Source organism: Haematobia irritans, chromosome 5, assembly GCF_050003625.1.
Source record: "Haematobia irritans isolate KBUSLIRL chromosome 5, ASM5000362v1, whole genome shotgun sequence".
Taxonomy (NCBI): domain Eukaryota; kingdom Metazoa; phylum Arthropoda; class Insecta; order Diptera; family Muscidae; genus Haematobia; species Haematobia irritans.
The window spans coordinates 135,527,865-135,545,548 of NC_134401.1; the positions used below are offsets into that span (position 1 = coordinate 135,527,865).

The following is a 17,684-nucleotide window of genomic DNA, read 5'->3' on the forward strand; positions in this document are numbered from 1 at the left end:
ATAATTTTGTTGTACGTATTATTTGTACTGAGTTTTTTGACTAAGACAAATTCAACACTTGGACAATTGAATATCAAAAAAAAAATCATATCAATAAAATAAAAAGCTTCGGCTTCGGTTAATCGGCCTCTTGACGCCGAAGACCGATTCATGGCCGATTATCGATTTTTGGCCGAATACCGAAGCCGATGCTTCGGTCGAACTCTAATGTGGCCCTTAAAGATGGTGCACACGTCAGCTACGCTGCTATCAATCACTGATAGGTAAAAATTGATGCGGCTGCACTTGCCTGAACTTAATTGAGATAAAACTACCCTTGGGAGGTCTCTCTTATCCGGTGCCATGGGCGGTGGTCGAGCTCCGATCAATCTCACGGCGGCGGGTTCTTTGTACCGGATCGACCCGATGGGTCCTACCCATTGGCCAGCGGCTGGCACATCAGTCTACGTGTCAAAAGACCAGTCGTTTTTTTGTTGTCGCTGTATCCGTATGTTGGCCAAAAAGATGGCAAAAAATAGTGTCTAGCAAGGGACAATACTTCGATTGATTAATCTGTTATAATTTTGTTTTTCGGAATACATTCTCAAACATTTTAAAAAAATTACGAATTTTTAATTTTTCTAAACTGATACTTGAGCCGCCTAAAAGTATGCAAAGAATATGTTCTATTGCAGGTAAATTGAGCTATTCTCCTGAACGGTCAATTGCTAGATTTGTTTTTCGTTGAAATGGAGATATAATTATTGTTAGATTAGTTTAGATCTAATTAAAAAATCATTTTCACAATTATAACTATATAGAAAAGTTCATTTAATTCATATTTTTTCTTTTGAAAAAAATGTGCCACTTATTTAAAATGAGTACGCCAACTTTCATTGTGAGCGACACTTTATATGCCACATATTTTTTAACCATTCAATTACACTTTTTAGCAGATTTTCTATTGCTATAGCAGACTTTTTCATATTACTTCTAAAAAAGTTATTTCAGTCTGTGTATTTACAAATATTTCTCACATTGTAGGCAACTTCATTATTGATTAAAATTATTGTATTGGAAACTTAAATCTCAAGAGACAACCCTAAATAAGTGCGAACGATTTTATTGTTCGTGGCGTCGTCAAAGATGAAGAAGACAAAACTAAAATAAAAAAAATAAGAGCCCACCCCAACTACTATAACAAACCACCAAAACCAAGCTCAAAATTTAGACATGCCTGGTAAATTAGCATTTTATCATTCAGTATTCAGTAAGTAACGCGATCGGCTCGATGATAGGCATCAACAATTGAAATACGCTTAAAAGGAATTTAAATTCAATCGAGATATCATCAGGCCAGGCACATATTTCGTTTAAAAGCAAAGTTTTTAATTAGAAAAAATATGGTTAAAGTAAGATTGTGTTTGATATGAAAAATTAATAAAAAAAAAAAACAATAATAATAAAAAATAAAAAAAAACACCAAAATCAAAAGCAAAATAGAGCATAATAAACAATAATTTAAATAATGTTTACCGCTAAAACATCGTCATATGTTTATGGACACATAGTTATCTATCATATACAAGTATTTTTTGTTTTTTATTATTATCATAATCAAAAGATTAAGATAACGAATATACTTGTAAATATGTATCTTGTCTTTTTGGCGAATAACGACGACCCTGTCGAAGATTAATTGATATTTGTTATGTTGCCGTTGTTGACAAGCCGAAAAGATGTGAACAAGTGGGCAAATAAAGCATTTCTCACACATGTTAAGGTAGCAGCAGCAGCAGACTCTCTCTCTCCCTATAGTTTACTCTCCCTCTCGCCGATTGGGAGAAAGCATGTGACAATGATAGTAAAATAATCAAATATATATCTATTAACTCATAATTGATGTGCAATTCATGTGTGTGTGTTTACATTCTCTCGCTCTGTATTAATATTGCCAGTACGAGAATAAGTGCTAAATGCAAAATATAAAAAAAGAGTTCGAAATTAAAAAGATTGATATAAAGCATCAAGAGAATTTAAAGTAAAAGATGTTTTCGGGATATAAAAACATCCTCAAAATAAGTGATTGCCTGTAGTTCAGGCTTTTTTATCCTTAATTTGAAGATTCAAATCTTAGTTAATTCAACAATTATTTGTTTAAAGCAAAATGATAGTCCTTTTGTTTAAAAGACGCAACTTTAAAGTTGCGTTTTAATATTATTACAATTTTAATACAAAGGTAAGGTGGGTACTATGTTCACTTTTCGCGCCATAAACCAGATTTTTTCCACAGTTTCTTTTTTGAGTCAATGAATTTGTAAACATGTATGAAATGTTTCGCAATGAATATCTGGACCTTTTTCATCCATTATTTGAGAAAATTTGAGAAAAATATTACCGTCTTCATATATACATTTGTATTTATACCCTTCACCACTACTGTGGTACAGGGTATAATAAGTTTGTGCATTTGTTACATACAAAGAAGGAGTAATCATAGACCAACCTTTTAGTATACGGATCGGCTTAGAATTAAATTCTGAGTCGATTTAGCGATGTCCGTCTGTCTGTCTGTTGATGTATTGTTGTGTGCAAAGTACAGCTCGCTGTTTCAGTCCGATTGTCCTAAAATTTGGTATAGGGTCCTGTTTCGGCTCAAAGACGATCCCTATTGATTTTGATCGGTTCAGATTTAGATATAGCTGCCATATATATTTTTCACCGATCTGGTCATAATTGGCGTGTATATCAAGCGATCTTCCTCAAATTCCGTACATCCGAATATTTTATGAGTCTCGAAACACCTGCAAAATATCAGCCAAATCGGTTCGGATTTAGATATAGCTCCCATATATAGCTTTCGCCCGATTTACACTCATATGACCACAGAGGCCAATTTTTAACTCCGATTTATTTGAAATTTTGTACAGGGAGTAGAATTAGCATTGTTGGTATGCGTGCCAAATTTGGTTGAAATCGGTTCAGATTTAGATATAGCTCCCATATATATGTTTTTCTGATTTCGACAAAAATGGTCAAAATACCGACATTTTCCTTGTTAAATCGCCACTGCTTAGTCGAAAAGTTGTAAAAATGACTCTAATTTTCCTAAACTTCTAATACATATATATCGAGCGATAAATCATAAATAAACTTCTGCGAAGTTTCCTTAAAATTGCTTCAGATTTAAATGTTTCCCATATTTTTTTACTAAAATTGTGTTCCACCCTAGTGCATTAGCAAACTTAAATTTTGAGTCTATAGTTTTTTTAAAAGTCTATCAAATTCTGTCCAAATCGAGTGATATTTAAATGTATGTATTTGGGACAAACCTTTATATATAGCACCCAACACATTTGACGGATGTGATATGGTATCGAAAATTTAGATCTACAAAGTGGTGCAGGGTATAATATAGTCGGCCCCGCCCGACTTTAGACTTTCCTTACTTGTTTTAATTTAGTGTTTTGGTGGAAAAATCGAATATAGTAAGAGAAACTTATCACTGAAATATTTAAAAATGTTGTTAAATTCAATTCGCATTTATTTGATAATTTAAGGCTTTCTATTAGCTCAACATTTTTGTTTGAATTGTACCCGTTTACTAATTTGATTTAAAGTGGCATCCAAAGATTTTCACCTTCACTTAAGGATTTTGGTATTGATTCCGAAACAAAGATGCAGCTTCTTTAAACTAAAGTCATTTTTTAGGATGCACAAATTTCAAAAATAATTATCTTAAATTTAAAACATAATTTTTTAAAATAAAAATTAGAATTAAAATTTCCTATGAGAAATGAAGCGACCGGGCAGGTTTATTTTAGAAAAAAAATATTTTAATAATTGCAACATTAAAAAATAGGTTCATACATTTTCAAATTTGAAGAAAATTTACAAAAAAAAAAACTGTTGTTTCAGAAAATGTCATATATTGAAGAGAAAATTACATTAAAAATTGGTAATGTCTTTTGCGCTATACAAGACAGGCACAATTTAAGTAAATTTTAGATATGTATGTATACAATTTAAGTAAAATAGACTCATTTTAGAAAAATATGAACTATTTTCACATTTAGTAAAATTGTGTTTTTAATTTGTATAATATTTTTTCTTCTCGTTTTTAGTTCATTTCACTAAAGTAAAAAAAAAATAATTAAAATAAGAAACGTTTTCTCAAATTGGGCCAAATTTAACTAAAAGCAAACAATATAGGTAAACAGATATTGAAATTTTCGTTGACTTTTTTCTAAGAGTGGGTCAATTTAGTAGAACCAAACCTTAGACAGATCCAATCTTGGACCTTCCCTAAAGAACCTGTTTTGTTTTGAGCATACTAACCGCCAGCTGAAAGGAAATAGTTTTGTACTATGTTGAACAATTACAGAATTTTAAAATATATATAAAAATATAAAAATGTGATATCTGTACCAGTACAGTATAGTTTTGTACCAATTTGGGGTTTCGTTATTTTAAAGAAATGTTTGTCCAAAGTTGAGTAAATTTAGTATTCCAAAATTGAGGATGCCTAATCTATCTTTCGTATTAGAATAATAGTTTTTCCTTTGTAGAAACTTTAAATGAAGGTCAAAATAGATATTTGCGAAATTTCGTTGGTTTAATATTATGAATAACGCTCTTTAATATTACACCCAGAACAAAGTGCCTTCGAAACTAAAGGAAAAAATTTTCATCAATATAGTTTATCCATTTTATTTCCATTAAGGTAAATTTTTGTGAAAAATAATAAAATTTACTCATTTCAGTAAAAAAATCCTAAACTGTAAGCAGTTAGGAATAGTTCATTAACTAGAATAAGGCATGGAATTTTACTCATACTATTTTCTTCGCTGGGTATAAGAATTTACTACTTAAAAAGAAAATTTTATTCACCAAAGCATTCGTAAAAATAAACAAAACCCGAACTAAAACCAAGTTTCCTCAAAATTAGTAAAATTTCTTATAAAATGATAATTGCGTCTTCCTTTATAATAGAAAGTTTTTCATACATACGAACAACACTTGGCATAGAAAAATATTTTAGTTCATTCGTACTAAGAAGTATGCAATCCTTTCAAAACTTAAGGAAACACACTTGTTAGAATATAGGAAATTTTCCTAAATTTCTATTGTCTACCTGTAATCGATACCTGTCATCGTAATCGATGTGTTTGCGCGTGGGTGTAATCGATATATTTGCGCGTCGGTTGTTTTTTTAGTTGGAATCGCGTTGTTTTGGTATACGGAGAGATTGTTAAAAATAATATGGTAAAATAATATAATAAATAACAAATAAAATATATAAAATATTTGTTATTTTAAATTAGTGAGAAAAATTTTCGTTTTTTTAAATAAATCTATCAATGTTCGTGATAGTGTATAAAGAAAGAAAACACCAGCAGAATAACAACCCTTTCATTTGTCTTCATTTTGGAATCTTCAATTATCAGGTAATATTCAGTGACGCTAACCTTTTGCAACAAAAATGTTTTATGATTTTTTATATTTGTAGGTATTGAAATTGTAAAAGGAGGACAAAATCGTTAGGCAGCAACTTATTAAAAGTGAAAAGTACAAGAAGAAGAAAAAGTGCGTTTTACAGTTGATAATATCACACGGAAATTGGAAATAGTGGAATAATAAACTAATATTTCAAAGAGATTCGATGCTGTTGATTCTTAATAAATATATTCAATATATTAATAAAACATGTCTTTTATTGAAGATAAAATTGCTTATAGAAATAAATAAAATTGTATTTAAAAACGAAGGTAAGCAGTTCTAATTATGAAGTAAAAGTTTTACCACAAATGTGTAAGATTTGTCGAAATGAATGAAAAAATTTCAATAAAATCATTCCATATATGAATTCAAATTAGTTAAATTTTTTCATTCTGTAGTATAGTGGTATATAAATATAGGAAAATGTTAACTAATATATGGAATGCATTATTCCTAATTTCTACGAAAATCACATCGTTCAAACAAATAAAAATGTCTTTGGCGCTATACGAAGTTCAACTTTCTTCACAATGAGTTCATTTTAACTTAAAGAAGGGGTCACTTTTTTCTGGGTGTACATAGCTCTTTCTGCTATTATAAAATAAATCGATTTTAAAAAGTCAACAATTTTGATTTTCTTAAAAAAAAATCGAGAAATTAGCATTTATTTCTGGAGAAACAAAATACAATTTTAAGATGAGTACTATGTTCGGGTTTTCCACCAAAACACTAAATTAAAAGTACAAATATATTTATGAAGACGATTATAGTGATCGAGTCTTGCCAAATAATGGATGGAAAAGATCCAAGGAATTGATTGCAAATAATTTTATATTTCTAAATTAGTTAATTAAAAAAAGTAACCGTGAAAACAAGCTGGTTTTCAGCTTGAAAACTGAACATAGTACTCAGCTTTAATAAGAAACTCTGAAGAGTGTTTTCTATTATCCAGAATAACAGTTGATTTTTCCCTATGCTTTATTGCTATTTGAGGAAATTGAGAGAACAATACCTGTTGCTGCTACTTTGTTTGTTTTTGTTGTTGTTGTTATTTTTGTGTTTGCCTCTTTATTAAAGAACAAAACCTCCTCATGTATCCAAGTGTTGATGTTGTTGTTTTTGCTACTTTTATTGTCGCCATAGAATCAGCAGAGCTGCGATTTTCTTTTTTAAATTCATAGCATTTTCTGTTTTCCAACTTAGTTCGGCGGCAATTTCTCAATCGTTAAGTGTTCTAATTTGATATCGAATTGTGAGTACGCGAAGTAGATACAAACACAAGTGTTTGCAATCAAATATAGGCAGAGCCTACCCAATCGACCCACCGATATTAATCAACCGACGGCTTTTAGCAATAACAGTGGCGGCTGCTGTCGTGAAGAACGCACAAAAATAAAAAAATAAAAACAACAAACTACATAAAAATTAAAATTTATTTATTGAAGTGCTGAGACATATTGTTCATCGTTATTGTGTTGTGAAATTTCTTATTGGTACAGTGATTGTTGTTTTTATTCCCTTTTTGTTTTGAAGACCTTCTCCTTGATATTATGGTTATTATTTAAATATATCGCTCCGTTGTGTATTTTTCTTAAAGCATACACAGGTGTTATAAAACGGAATTCGGTTAATGTTATTGAAAGTACATGTATATAAGAAATACTTATATATATATATTTTTTTTAATTTACGTACATATGTACAAATAAAAGAAAACAAAAGTGAAATATAATTTTTTTGTGAAATAATATGAAAAATAAACGATATTCTTACATAGCTATGTGGTGGACTTTACGCATATTAATTTGAACTTCACTTTACACAATGTTAGAAATTAAGCCCTCAGAATAGTAACATTTATTTCACAATTTCAGAATTTACGCAAAGAAAGAAAAGATATTAATTTTCTGTCAAAATTATGACTTTTGAAAAAATTTTCTTATGCTATTTTAAATACAATTTCTTCTTCAAAATATTATTGTTACCTTGCATTTACAGAAAAAAAAATATTTTTTACCTTCAATAACAAAATTAATTAATCTGATTAATTTTTAATTTATATTGCTTCAGTCATGGGAATTATTATTGCAATCACCGACGTCAATTAAAAAATACAGCGATTGTATAAGGCGAAAATCCTCAAATACAATTCATTTACAGTGAAACCTCTCAAACTTCGACACTCTGAAAACCGGACACCTCCCAAACTTGGGATGTTTTCTAAATTAACACATTAAAATTATACTCTCAAATGTGGACAAAATTTAGGCGACCGTGAGTGTCCACCTTTCAGAAGTTTCGCAGTATACGGGGAGTCCTCACTCAGAAATGGACAAGGGGCTTTGTATTCAGTGTTGCCAGTATTTTTCGGGCTCTTGTCCCCAAAATAGGATGCTTTCATTCCCAAAAAATTAATTTAAAATTCCCCACAAAAATCCCCAATAAATTTTGGCAAGTTTTTTGAAAAAGGTAAAGGAATAGGCTCTGCTGTAAATAAAAAAATCCATCATAATTTAAAAATTGGAAAAATATGCAATTATTGTTATACCAGTTTGCGAATTACAATAACATTAAGATTTCAAAACCCAAAACCAGGAGACGGGTGCTCAAAATATTATGCGATACAATCCTTTATTAATTATTGATATAAAGAGTCATCGAATTTGTATCGTCTTCTAAATGCTCGAGAAATAATCCCACGAAAAAATATCCTCGATTTGGGAAAATCCCCAATACTGGCAACACTGGTTGTATTCCCAAATCAATGTCATTAGGTAACACTGGAATTCTCTTTGATGAGTTCCAAACACAATTGAGAGAATATCCTTCTAATGTGGTCGTAGGGAGCCACTGTGGTGCAATGTTTACCATGCTCGCCTTGCATACACAAGGTCGTGGGTTCGATTTCTGCTTCGGCCGAACACCAAAAAGTTTTTCAGCGGTGGATTATCCCACCTCAGTAATGCAAGTGACATTTCTGAGTGTTTCAAAGCTTCTTTATGTGGTTTCACTGCAATGTGAAACGCCGTTCGGACTCGGCGTCATTGAGCTTAACTTGGAATCGGGCAGCACTCAGTGATAAGAGAGAAGTTCACCACTATGGACTGAATAGTCTAAGTGAGCCTGATACATCGGGCTGCCACCGAACCTAACTTAAATGTATCAGAAGACAAATATGTTTCAATTTTCAGTAAGATGACAGACAGACATACGGATATCGCTAAATCATCCTATGGTTGATGACATACATTTAAAAATTGTTGCAGCTACCCCAAAAGAAATTGGTGGGAATTACTACTGGCGGATCTATCACAGGACTGGCACCGATTTACATCAATTAGAATTCATATAAAAACAACCCATATTGTTAAATTCTCTCTAAGTACTGGTCCAACTAACACTGAGAAACTATTGCAGTGAGGCCAAAGATTTAATGTCATGCGAATTTTTGCTGCTCCAAGAGCCTGAGGAAGTCTGGGTATCGGTTTATATGGAAGCTAGAAATAATTATGGATCGATATGGACAATTTTTTGAATGCATTTATGCCGCCCCACCCCAATGTTTTTCAATAAACATTTGTAACGCCGTTCGGACTCGGCTATAAAAAGGAGGTTCCTTATCATTGAGCAAAACATTGAATCGGACAGCACTCAGTGATAAGGGATAAGTTCATCACTTCATTGCTTGCATTGTTTTAGAAGTTGTGCCTTCATTCGGATGAAGACATTTAAAAAAACTAAAAAACGAAATTTTTTTCCAATTTCGCTTTCATCGGGGGTTAAAACGGGTTCTGTTGGTACCATAACAGAACGCCTTAGCATACTCGTCCACAATCGCCATTGAACATCAAATGTTTGTGATATGAACATAATAAAGGGTGGTTAAAATTTCAAGGGCCGATGTTGATTTTGAATAAAACACAAACTATTTAGGATATTATTGTTTATTTTATTATGATATATTGGTATTACTCAATTATGTATGGAACAAAATATCGGCCAAATGGGCGCCGCGACCTCGGTGGAACACATCCATCCGATGATCCAAATTTTCGATGACGCTGAGGCATAATGGAGGTTCTATGCAGTTAATGTGCCGAATTATCTCATCCTTTAGCTCTTGAATTGTTACTGGCTTATCGACGTACACCTTTTCTTTCAAATAACCTCAAAGAAAAAAGTCCAACGGTGTCAAATCACATGATTCTGACGGCCAATTGACATCGCCATTACGTGAGATAACACGGCCATTGAATTTGTTGCGCAAAAGAGCCATTGGTTCGTTAGCTGTGTGGCAAGTGGCACCGTCCTGCTGAAACCACATATCCACATCTTCCAATTCGGACCATAAAAAGTTCGTTATCATCTCACGATAGCGAACACCATTCACAGTAACTGCCTGACCGGCCTCATTTTGAAAAAAATACGGCCCGATGATGCCGCCAGCCCATAAACCGCACCAAACAGTCACTCTTTGTGGGTGCATTGGTTTTTCGACAATCACTCTTGGATTCTCATTCGCCCAAATGCGGCAATTCTGTTTATTGACGAATGCACTGAGGTGAAAGTGTGCCTCATCACTGAAGATGATTTTCTTTGAAAATTTTCATAATAAGTCTGGATAACTTTAACACGTTGTTGGATTGTGTATCTCCCCATGTTTCAAATTGAGTAAGTCTGAAATAGAGAAATGTCAAATAAAATTCGGAAAAAATTGGCGTTTATGTGTGGTTCACATTCAACATCGGCCCTTACAATTTAACCACCCTTTATGACACGGGTATGACTTTATAACTAACTCCTGAGATGTTCTTTATTGTTGTGAATGAAAACATAAAGAACGTTAGTTAAAATCTCACCAGCGGCAATCAAATATAGGCAGAGCCTACCCAATCGACCCACCGATATTAATCAACCGACGGCTTTTAGCAATAACAGTGGCGGCTGCTGTCGTGAAGAACGCACAAAAATAAAAAAATAAAAACAACAAACTACATAAAAATTAAAATTTATTTATTGAAGTGCTGAGACATATTGTTCATCGTTATTGTGTTGTGAAATTTCTTATTGGTACAGTGATTGTTGTTTTTATTCCCTTTTTGTTTTGAAGACCTTCTCCTTGATATTATGGTTATTATTTAAATATATCGCTCCGTTGTGTATTTTTCTTAAAGCATACACAGGTGTTATAAAACGGAATTCGGTTAATGTTATTGAAAGTACATGTATATAAGAAATACTTATATATATATATTTTTTTTAATTTACGTACATATGTACAAATAAAAGAAAACAAAAGTGAAATATAATTTTTTTGTGAAATAATATGAAAAATAAACGATATTCTTACATAGCTATGTGGTGGACTTTACGCATATTAATTTGAACTTCACTTTACACAATGTTAGAAATTAAGCCCTCAGAATAGTAACATTTATTTCACAATTTCAGAATTTACGCAAAGAAAGAAAAGATATTAATTTTCTGTCAAAATTATGACTTTTGAAAAAATTTTCTTATGCTATTTTAAATACAATTTCTTCTTCAAAATATTATTGTTACCTTGCATTTACAGAAAAAAAATATTTTTTACCTTCAATAACAAAATTAATTAATCTGATTAATTTTTAATTTATATTGCTTCAGTCATGGGAATTATTATTGCAATCACCGACGTCAATTAAAAAATACAGCGATTGTATAAGGCGAAAATCCTCAAATACAATTCATTTACAGTGAAACCTCTCAAACTTCGACACTCTGAAAACCGGACACCTCCCAAACTTGGGATGTTTTCTAAATTAACACATTAAAATTATACTCTCAAATGTGGACAAAATTTAGGCGACCGTGAGTGTCCACCTTTCAGAAGTTTCGCAGTATACGGGGAGTCCTCACTCAGAAATGGACAAGGGGCTTTGTATTCAGTGTTGCCAGTATTTTTCGGGCTCTTGTCCCCAAAATAGGATGCTTTCATTCCCAAAAAATTAATTTAAAATTCCCCACAAAAATCCCCAATAAATTTTGGCAAGTTTTTTGAAAAAGGTAAAGGAATAGGCTCTGCTGTAAATAAAAAAATCCATCATAATTTAAAAATTGGAAAAATATGCAATTATTGTTATACCAGTTTGCGAATTACAATAACATTAAGATTTCAAAACCCAAAACCAGGAGACGGGTGCTCAAAATATTATGCGATACAATCCTTTATTAATTATTGATATAAAGAGTCATCGAATTTGTATCGTCTTCTAAATGCTCGAGAAATAATCCCACGAAAAAATATCCTCGATTTGGGAAAATCCCCAATACTGGCAACACTGGTTGTATTCCCAAATCAATGTCATTAGGTAACACTGGAATTCTCTTTGATGAGTTCCAAACACAATTGAGAGAATATCCTTCTAATGTGGTCGTAGGGAGCCACTGTGGTGCAATGTTTACCATGCTCGCCTTGCATACACAAGGTCGTGGGTTCGATTTCTGCTTCGGCCGAACACCAAAAAGTTTTTCAGCGGTGGATTATCCCACCTCAGTAATGCAAGTGACATTTCTGAGTGTTTCAAAGCTTCTTTATGTGGTTTCACTGCAATGTGAAACGCCGTTCGGACTCGGCGTCATTGAGCTTAACTTGGAATCGGGCAGCACTCAGTGATAAGAGAGAAGTTCACCACTATGGACTGAATAGTCTAAGTGAGCCTGATACATCGGGCTGCCACCGAACCTAACTTAAATGTATCAGAAGACAAATATGTTTCAATTTTCAGTAAGATGACAGACAGACATACGGATATCGCTAAATCATCCTATGGTTGATGACATACATTTAAAAATTGTTGCAGCTACCCCAAAAGAAATTGGTGGGAATTACTACTGGCGGATCTATCACAGGACTGGCACCGATTTACATCAATTAGAATTCATATAAAAACAACCCATATTGTTAAATTCTCTCTAAGTACTGGTCCAACTAACACTGAGAAACTATTGCAGTGAGGCCAAAGATTTAATGTCATGCGAATTTTTGCTGCTCCAAGAGCCTGAGGAAGTCTGGGTATCGGTTTATATGGAAGCTAGAAATAATTATGGATCGATATGGACAATTTTTTGAATGCATTTATGCCGCCCCACCCCAATGTTTTTCAATAAACATTTGTAACGCCGTTCGGACTCGGCTATAAAAAGGAGGTTCCTTATCATTGAGCAAAACATTGAATCGGACAGCACTCAGTGATAAGGGATAAGTTCATCACTTCATTGCTTGCATTGTTTTAGAAGTTGTGCCTTCATTCGGATGAAGACATTTAAAAAAACTAAAAAACGAAATTTTTTTCCAATTTCGCTTTCATCGGGGGTTAAAACGGGTTCTGTTGGTACCATAACAGAACGCCTTAGCATACTCGTCCACAATCGCCATTGAACATCAAATGTTTGTGATATGAACATAATAAAGGGTGGTTAAAATTTCAAGGGCCGATGTTGATTTTGAATAAAACACAAACTATTTAGGATATTATTGTTTATTTTATTATGATATATTGGTATTACTCAATTATGTATGGAACAAAATATCGGCCAAATGGGCGCCGCGACCTCGGTGGAACACATCCATCCGATGATCCAAATTTTCGATGACGCTGAGGCATAATGGAGGTTCTATGCAGTTAATGTGCCGAATTATCTCATCCTTTAGCTCTTGAATTGTTACTGGCTTATCGACGTACACCTTTTCTTTCAAATAACCTCAAAGAAAAAAGTCCAACGGTGTCAAATCACATGATTCTGACGGCCAATTGACATCGCCATTACGTGAGATAACACGGCCATTGAATTTGTTGCGCAAAAGAGCCATTGGTTCGTTAGCTGTGTGGCAAGTGGCACCGTCCTGCTGAAACCACATATCCACATCTTCCAATTCGGACCATAAAAAGTTCGTTATCATCTCACGATAGCGAACACCATTCACAGTAACTGCCTGACCGGCCTCATTTTGAAAAAAATACGGCCCGATGATGCCGCCAGCCCATAAACCGCACCAAACAGTCACTCTTTGTGGGTGCATTGGTTTTTCGACAATCACTCTTGGATTCTCATTCGCCCAAATGCGGCAATTCTGTTTATTGACGAATGCACTGAGGTGAAAGTGTGCCTCATCACTGAAGATGATTTTCTTTGAAAATTTTCATAATAAGTCTGGATAACTTTAACACGTTGTTGGATTGTGTATCTCCCCATGTTTCAAATTGAGTAAGTCTGAAATAGAGAAATGTCAAATAAAATTCGGAAAAAATTGGCGTTTATGTGTGGTTCACATTCAACATCGGCCCTTACAATTTAACCACCCTTTATGACACGGGTATGACTTTATAACTAACTCCTGAGATGTTCTTTATTGTTGTGAATGAAAACATAAAGAACGTTAGTTAAAATCTCACCAGCGGCAATCTTTTACTAAATATTTTTCGAAAAAATTATTTTTTTTATGTTATACATGGTTTTTTTTTTTTGTATATGTTATGTAAAAATATTTTTTCCATTGAAAATCAACAAAATATGAAAAATTCTCGTAATTTGCAAAACCTTCTCAAAAGAACTTCCATGGATATGAAAAAGTCAAACGTCACAGGTTCAAATGCCAGCGGGGATTATTTTTTTATTATTTTGTTACTTCTTTATTGATTCTCTTTTGGGAAATTTAAATTTTCACTTAAAACGGCCTAGTTACGTACTTTCGAGACTTGACCAAAAGGACTACATTGGAAGTGGAAAAAAAATCAATAGGAGATGCGCTTTAAAAGAAATGTTTGTGGACTTGTCCAAAAGGACTGCATCGGAAGTGGAAAAAATTGATGGGGGCTTCCGAGATGCGCTTTCAAAAAAATGTTTGTTGAACAACTTTCAATTTTTTTTTTGCTGGGATTAAGTACGCAGTTTCAACCCCTGCAATGAGTCTCCAGAAGTCTAATCTGGGGATAGATTCATATAGAAGCTATGATATTGTTAGTATGCCTATCCTATGGGGGAGGATATATAAAACAAATCTGAAATGGGTGCTAAAGAGGTTGTCTAAGGCTGGCATATGAGGACTAAGATAGAGTGATCTAATCCGGTGGATAAAACCCGGTTTATCTTCTGGCTTATCTTCTTGCAGCGATTGTCGATGCTTATGAAAATACCACTTTCGGAGGACTGAAAACAAAAAAAGGTATTTCTTTTAAACTACAAGGAAGGAAGCACTATGTATAGCGAACCAAGAAAATCTGACTTCAAAAAACCGGTTGTTTTCGTTGTTCTGTGACAATAACATTAGTTTTTCCTTACGAGATTTTATGAAAACCGATAAAAACAATTACGCAAAAAACCGGTGTTTTGAACACTCTAATGGGGATCCGTCTAAGGATTGGACCTGGTACATTGCAACCTGATACCTGAAATGAGTCCACGTCAACTGGGATAGCATACATGAATAATTTTTTACATAGTAACCCTGATCTCTTTATTACGTACATATTATCAATACTCGATATGGTAACATAAGAAGCTTTAATAACTCAAAAGTTCAAGGGGCAATGATCAAAAATTCAAATTCAAAGATAATTTATATAAACAATAATTTCAAAATTTTGAAAGAGTAATCTAAAATTAATAATTTTTTTGTTATTATGTTATCATTTATCTTTCATTGAATAGCATCATCGGTTGAACATTCCATATGAGAAAACAAACACCGTTAGCATTATCTCGTTGTTTAAGTTTCAATATTAATGTGTATATTTTTAATCTCCTTTTCTCTCTCTCACACCCCCTCTCAGCTGGAGTCATCACACACAGATGGTTTGCGTATTTTGCATATAAACAATGTTACCTTGGCCCACAGCGGTGAAGTTCAGTTGGTTGTAACGCATCCTGGTAAACCATGTTCGAGTCTTAAGGCATACACTACTTTGGCTGTTATACCAAGGCCTACAACGAAACACCACAACAATAGCAGTGAGGAACACGCGTCCATTCAACCGATTAAAGAAACCGCCAAAGATCATTCGCAGCATCTACAGCAGCAACAACAACAACCCGCCTGTATCTTAGAAGGTCCACAAGATTGTACGGCTCTAATTGGTGGTTGCGTTCGTTTGTCTGTCATTTATGAAGGATTACCTAAACCGCAAGTCATTTGGTATAAGGCGGTAAGTGTTATTCATTCAAATGTATAATCGTACCTCCCCCTCCCACCACCATACAATCGTGACACACTGTCATAATATCACCACCACATGGGGTTGTATCTCTTGATTTCAAAAGGGGAAACAATTTCTTATGAACATTCATTCATCCATCCATCCATCCATCGGGTTGCTGTATGGATGAATAGACAGACGAATGGATGGATGTACATACTGTCTATATATGTACATAAACTTAAGATATCGACAATAGTTTTTTCAATGACGTCAATGAAAAGCTCATTAATATGTATCTTTATCTCATTAGCCAGGCCAGAGTCTGCTAGATCAAGGGTAGTTGTTTTACCATTTTTGGCCAAATAGTACAAAACTATAGGCAAACTTTTGCATTTTTGGTAATCAAGATAGCGATTACACTTGTTACGGATCCCGATATAGGTGGATGGAACATCACATAGCATCTTACTTAGATGTAATGGATACATCATGATGATTGTGGGCATAATAGGTGTGTTATGACAAGATAATATTCAAAATTCGTTACATTTAAAAAAACATCGAAGATCTGTATTTATTTTTTTTTTCGTTTCTATGATGTATTGAGATCATCAATCAATTATAGGCTTTACATATCAACCATCCTGTATGTGTAGGCTGATAATTAAAGCAACAAAGTAAAGTGATGTATATTTTTTTTTAAATTTTGTCATAATTTTATTTTTGATCCATACAATTATTATATAAATGTCGGAAATGACATAAAATTTTGGAATCAATTTAGATTTGTTCGAATTTTCTACCTCTGGCAAGTATCATGGCCTTAGGTTAGGTTAGGTTAGGTTAAAGTGGCAGCTAGACTATTCAGTCCATTGTGATACCACATTTAACTAAAAGTACCTATTACATATGGGCACTTCTAGTCTTAACCACTGAACCTTCTCTTAAAATGGCCGACAAAGCCATCATACGCTGCACGAAGGTTAGATTAGGTTTAAGTGGCAGCCCTATATACAGTGGGGAGCAAACCCGAGTGCATGTTGACTTAGGAGTATGCTTTATTTGCTTAATAAAAACCGTCTATTGACTCCAAATTTATTTCATTATACCCTGCGCCACACTGTGGAACAGGGTATTATAAGTTAGTGCATATGTTTGTAACACCCAGAAAGAGACGAGATAGACACATGGTGTCTTTGGCAATAATGTTCAGGGTGGGTCCCTGAGTCGATATAACCATGTCCGTCTGTCCGTCCGCCCGTCCGTCTGTCTGTGAACACATTTTTGTGATCAAAGTCTAGGTCGCAATTTAAGTCTAATCGCCTTCAAATTTGGCACATGTTCCTAATATGGGTCAGAATAGAACCCTATTGATTTTGGAAGACATCGGTTCAGATTTAGATATAGCTCAAATATATATCTTTCGCCCGATATGCACTAATATGGACCCAGCAGCCAGAGTTTTATACCGATTTGCACAACATAACACTTAGTCGTATAGTCAAGTGTGCAAAATTTGATTGAAATCGGTTCAGATTTAGATATAGCTCCCATATATATCTTTCGCCCGATATGGACTTATATGGCCCCAGAAGCCAGATTTTTGGCCGAATTTGGTTGAAATTTTGCACAGTGAGTAGATTTAGCATTGTAGCTATGCGTGCCAAGTTTGGTTGAAATCGATTCAGATTTAGATATAGCTCCCATATATATCTTTCGCCCGATATGCACTTATATGGACCCAGAAGCCAGACTTTTATCCCGATTAGCTTGAAATTTTGCACTAGGAGTACAATTAGTAGTATAGTCAAGTGTCCAAAATTTGATTGAAATCGGTTCAGATTTAGATATAGCTCTCATATATAACTTTCGCCCGATATGGACTAATATGGTCCTAAAAGCCAGAGTTTTGGCCCAATTTGGTTGAAATTTTGCACAGTGAGTAGATTTAGCATTGTAGCTATGCGTGCCAAGTTTGGTTGAAATCGATTCAGATTTAGATATAGCTCCAATATATATCTTTCGCCC

The 17,684-nt window shown here is 33.7% G+C and overlaps 1 protein-coding gene across 3 annotated transcripts in view; it reads left to right on the plus strand.

Annotated features, from left to right (window-relative positions):
• The window catches only part of Strn-Mlck (Stretchin-Mlck), a 201,305-nt gene that overhangs the window by 155,296 nt on the left and 28,325 nt on the right, over positions 1-17,684 (plus strand). For all 3 annotated transcript variants that reach the window (XM_075310984.1, XM_075310982.1, XM_075310983.1), the window contains one exon: positions 15,291-15,662. In XM_075310984.1, the coding sequence (XP_075167099.1) occupies positions 15,291-15,662 (372 nt within the window). The remainder of the gene's footprint in view (positions 1-15,290; positions 15,663-17,684) is intronic.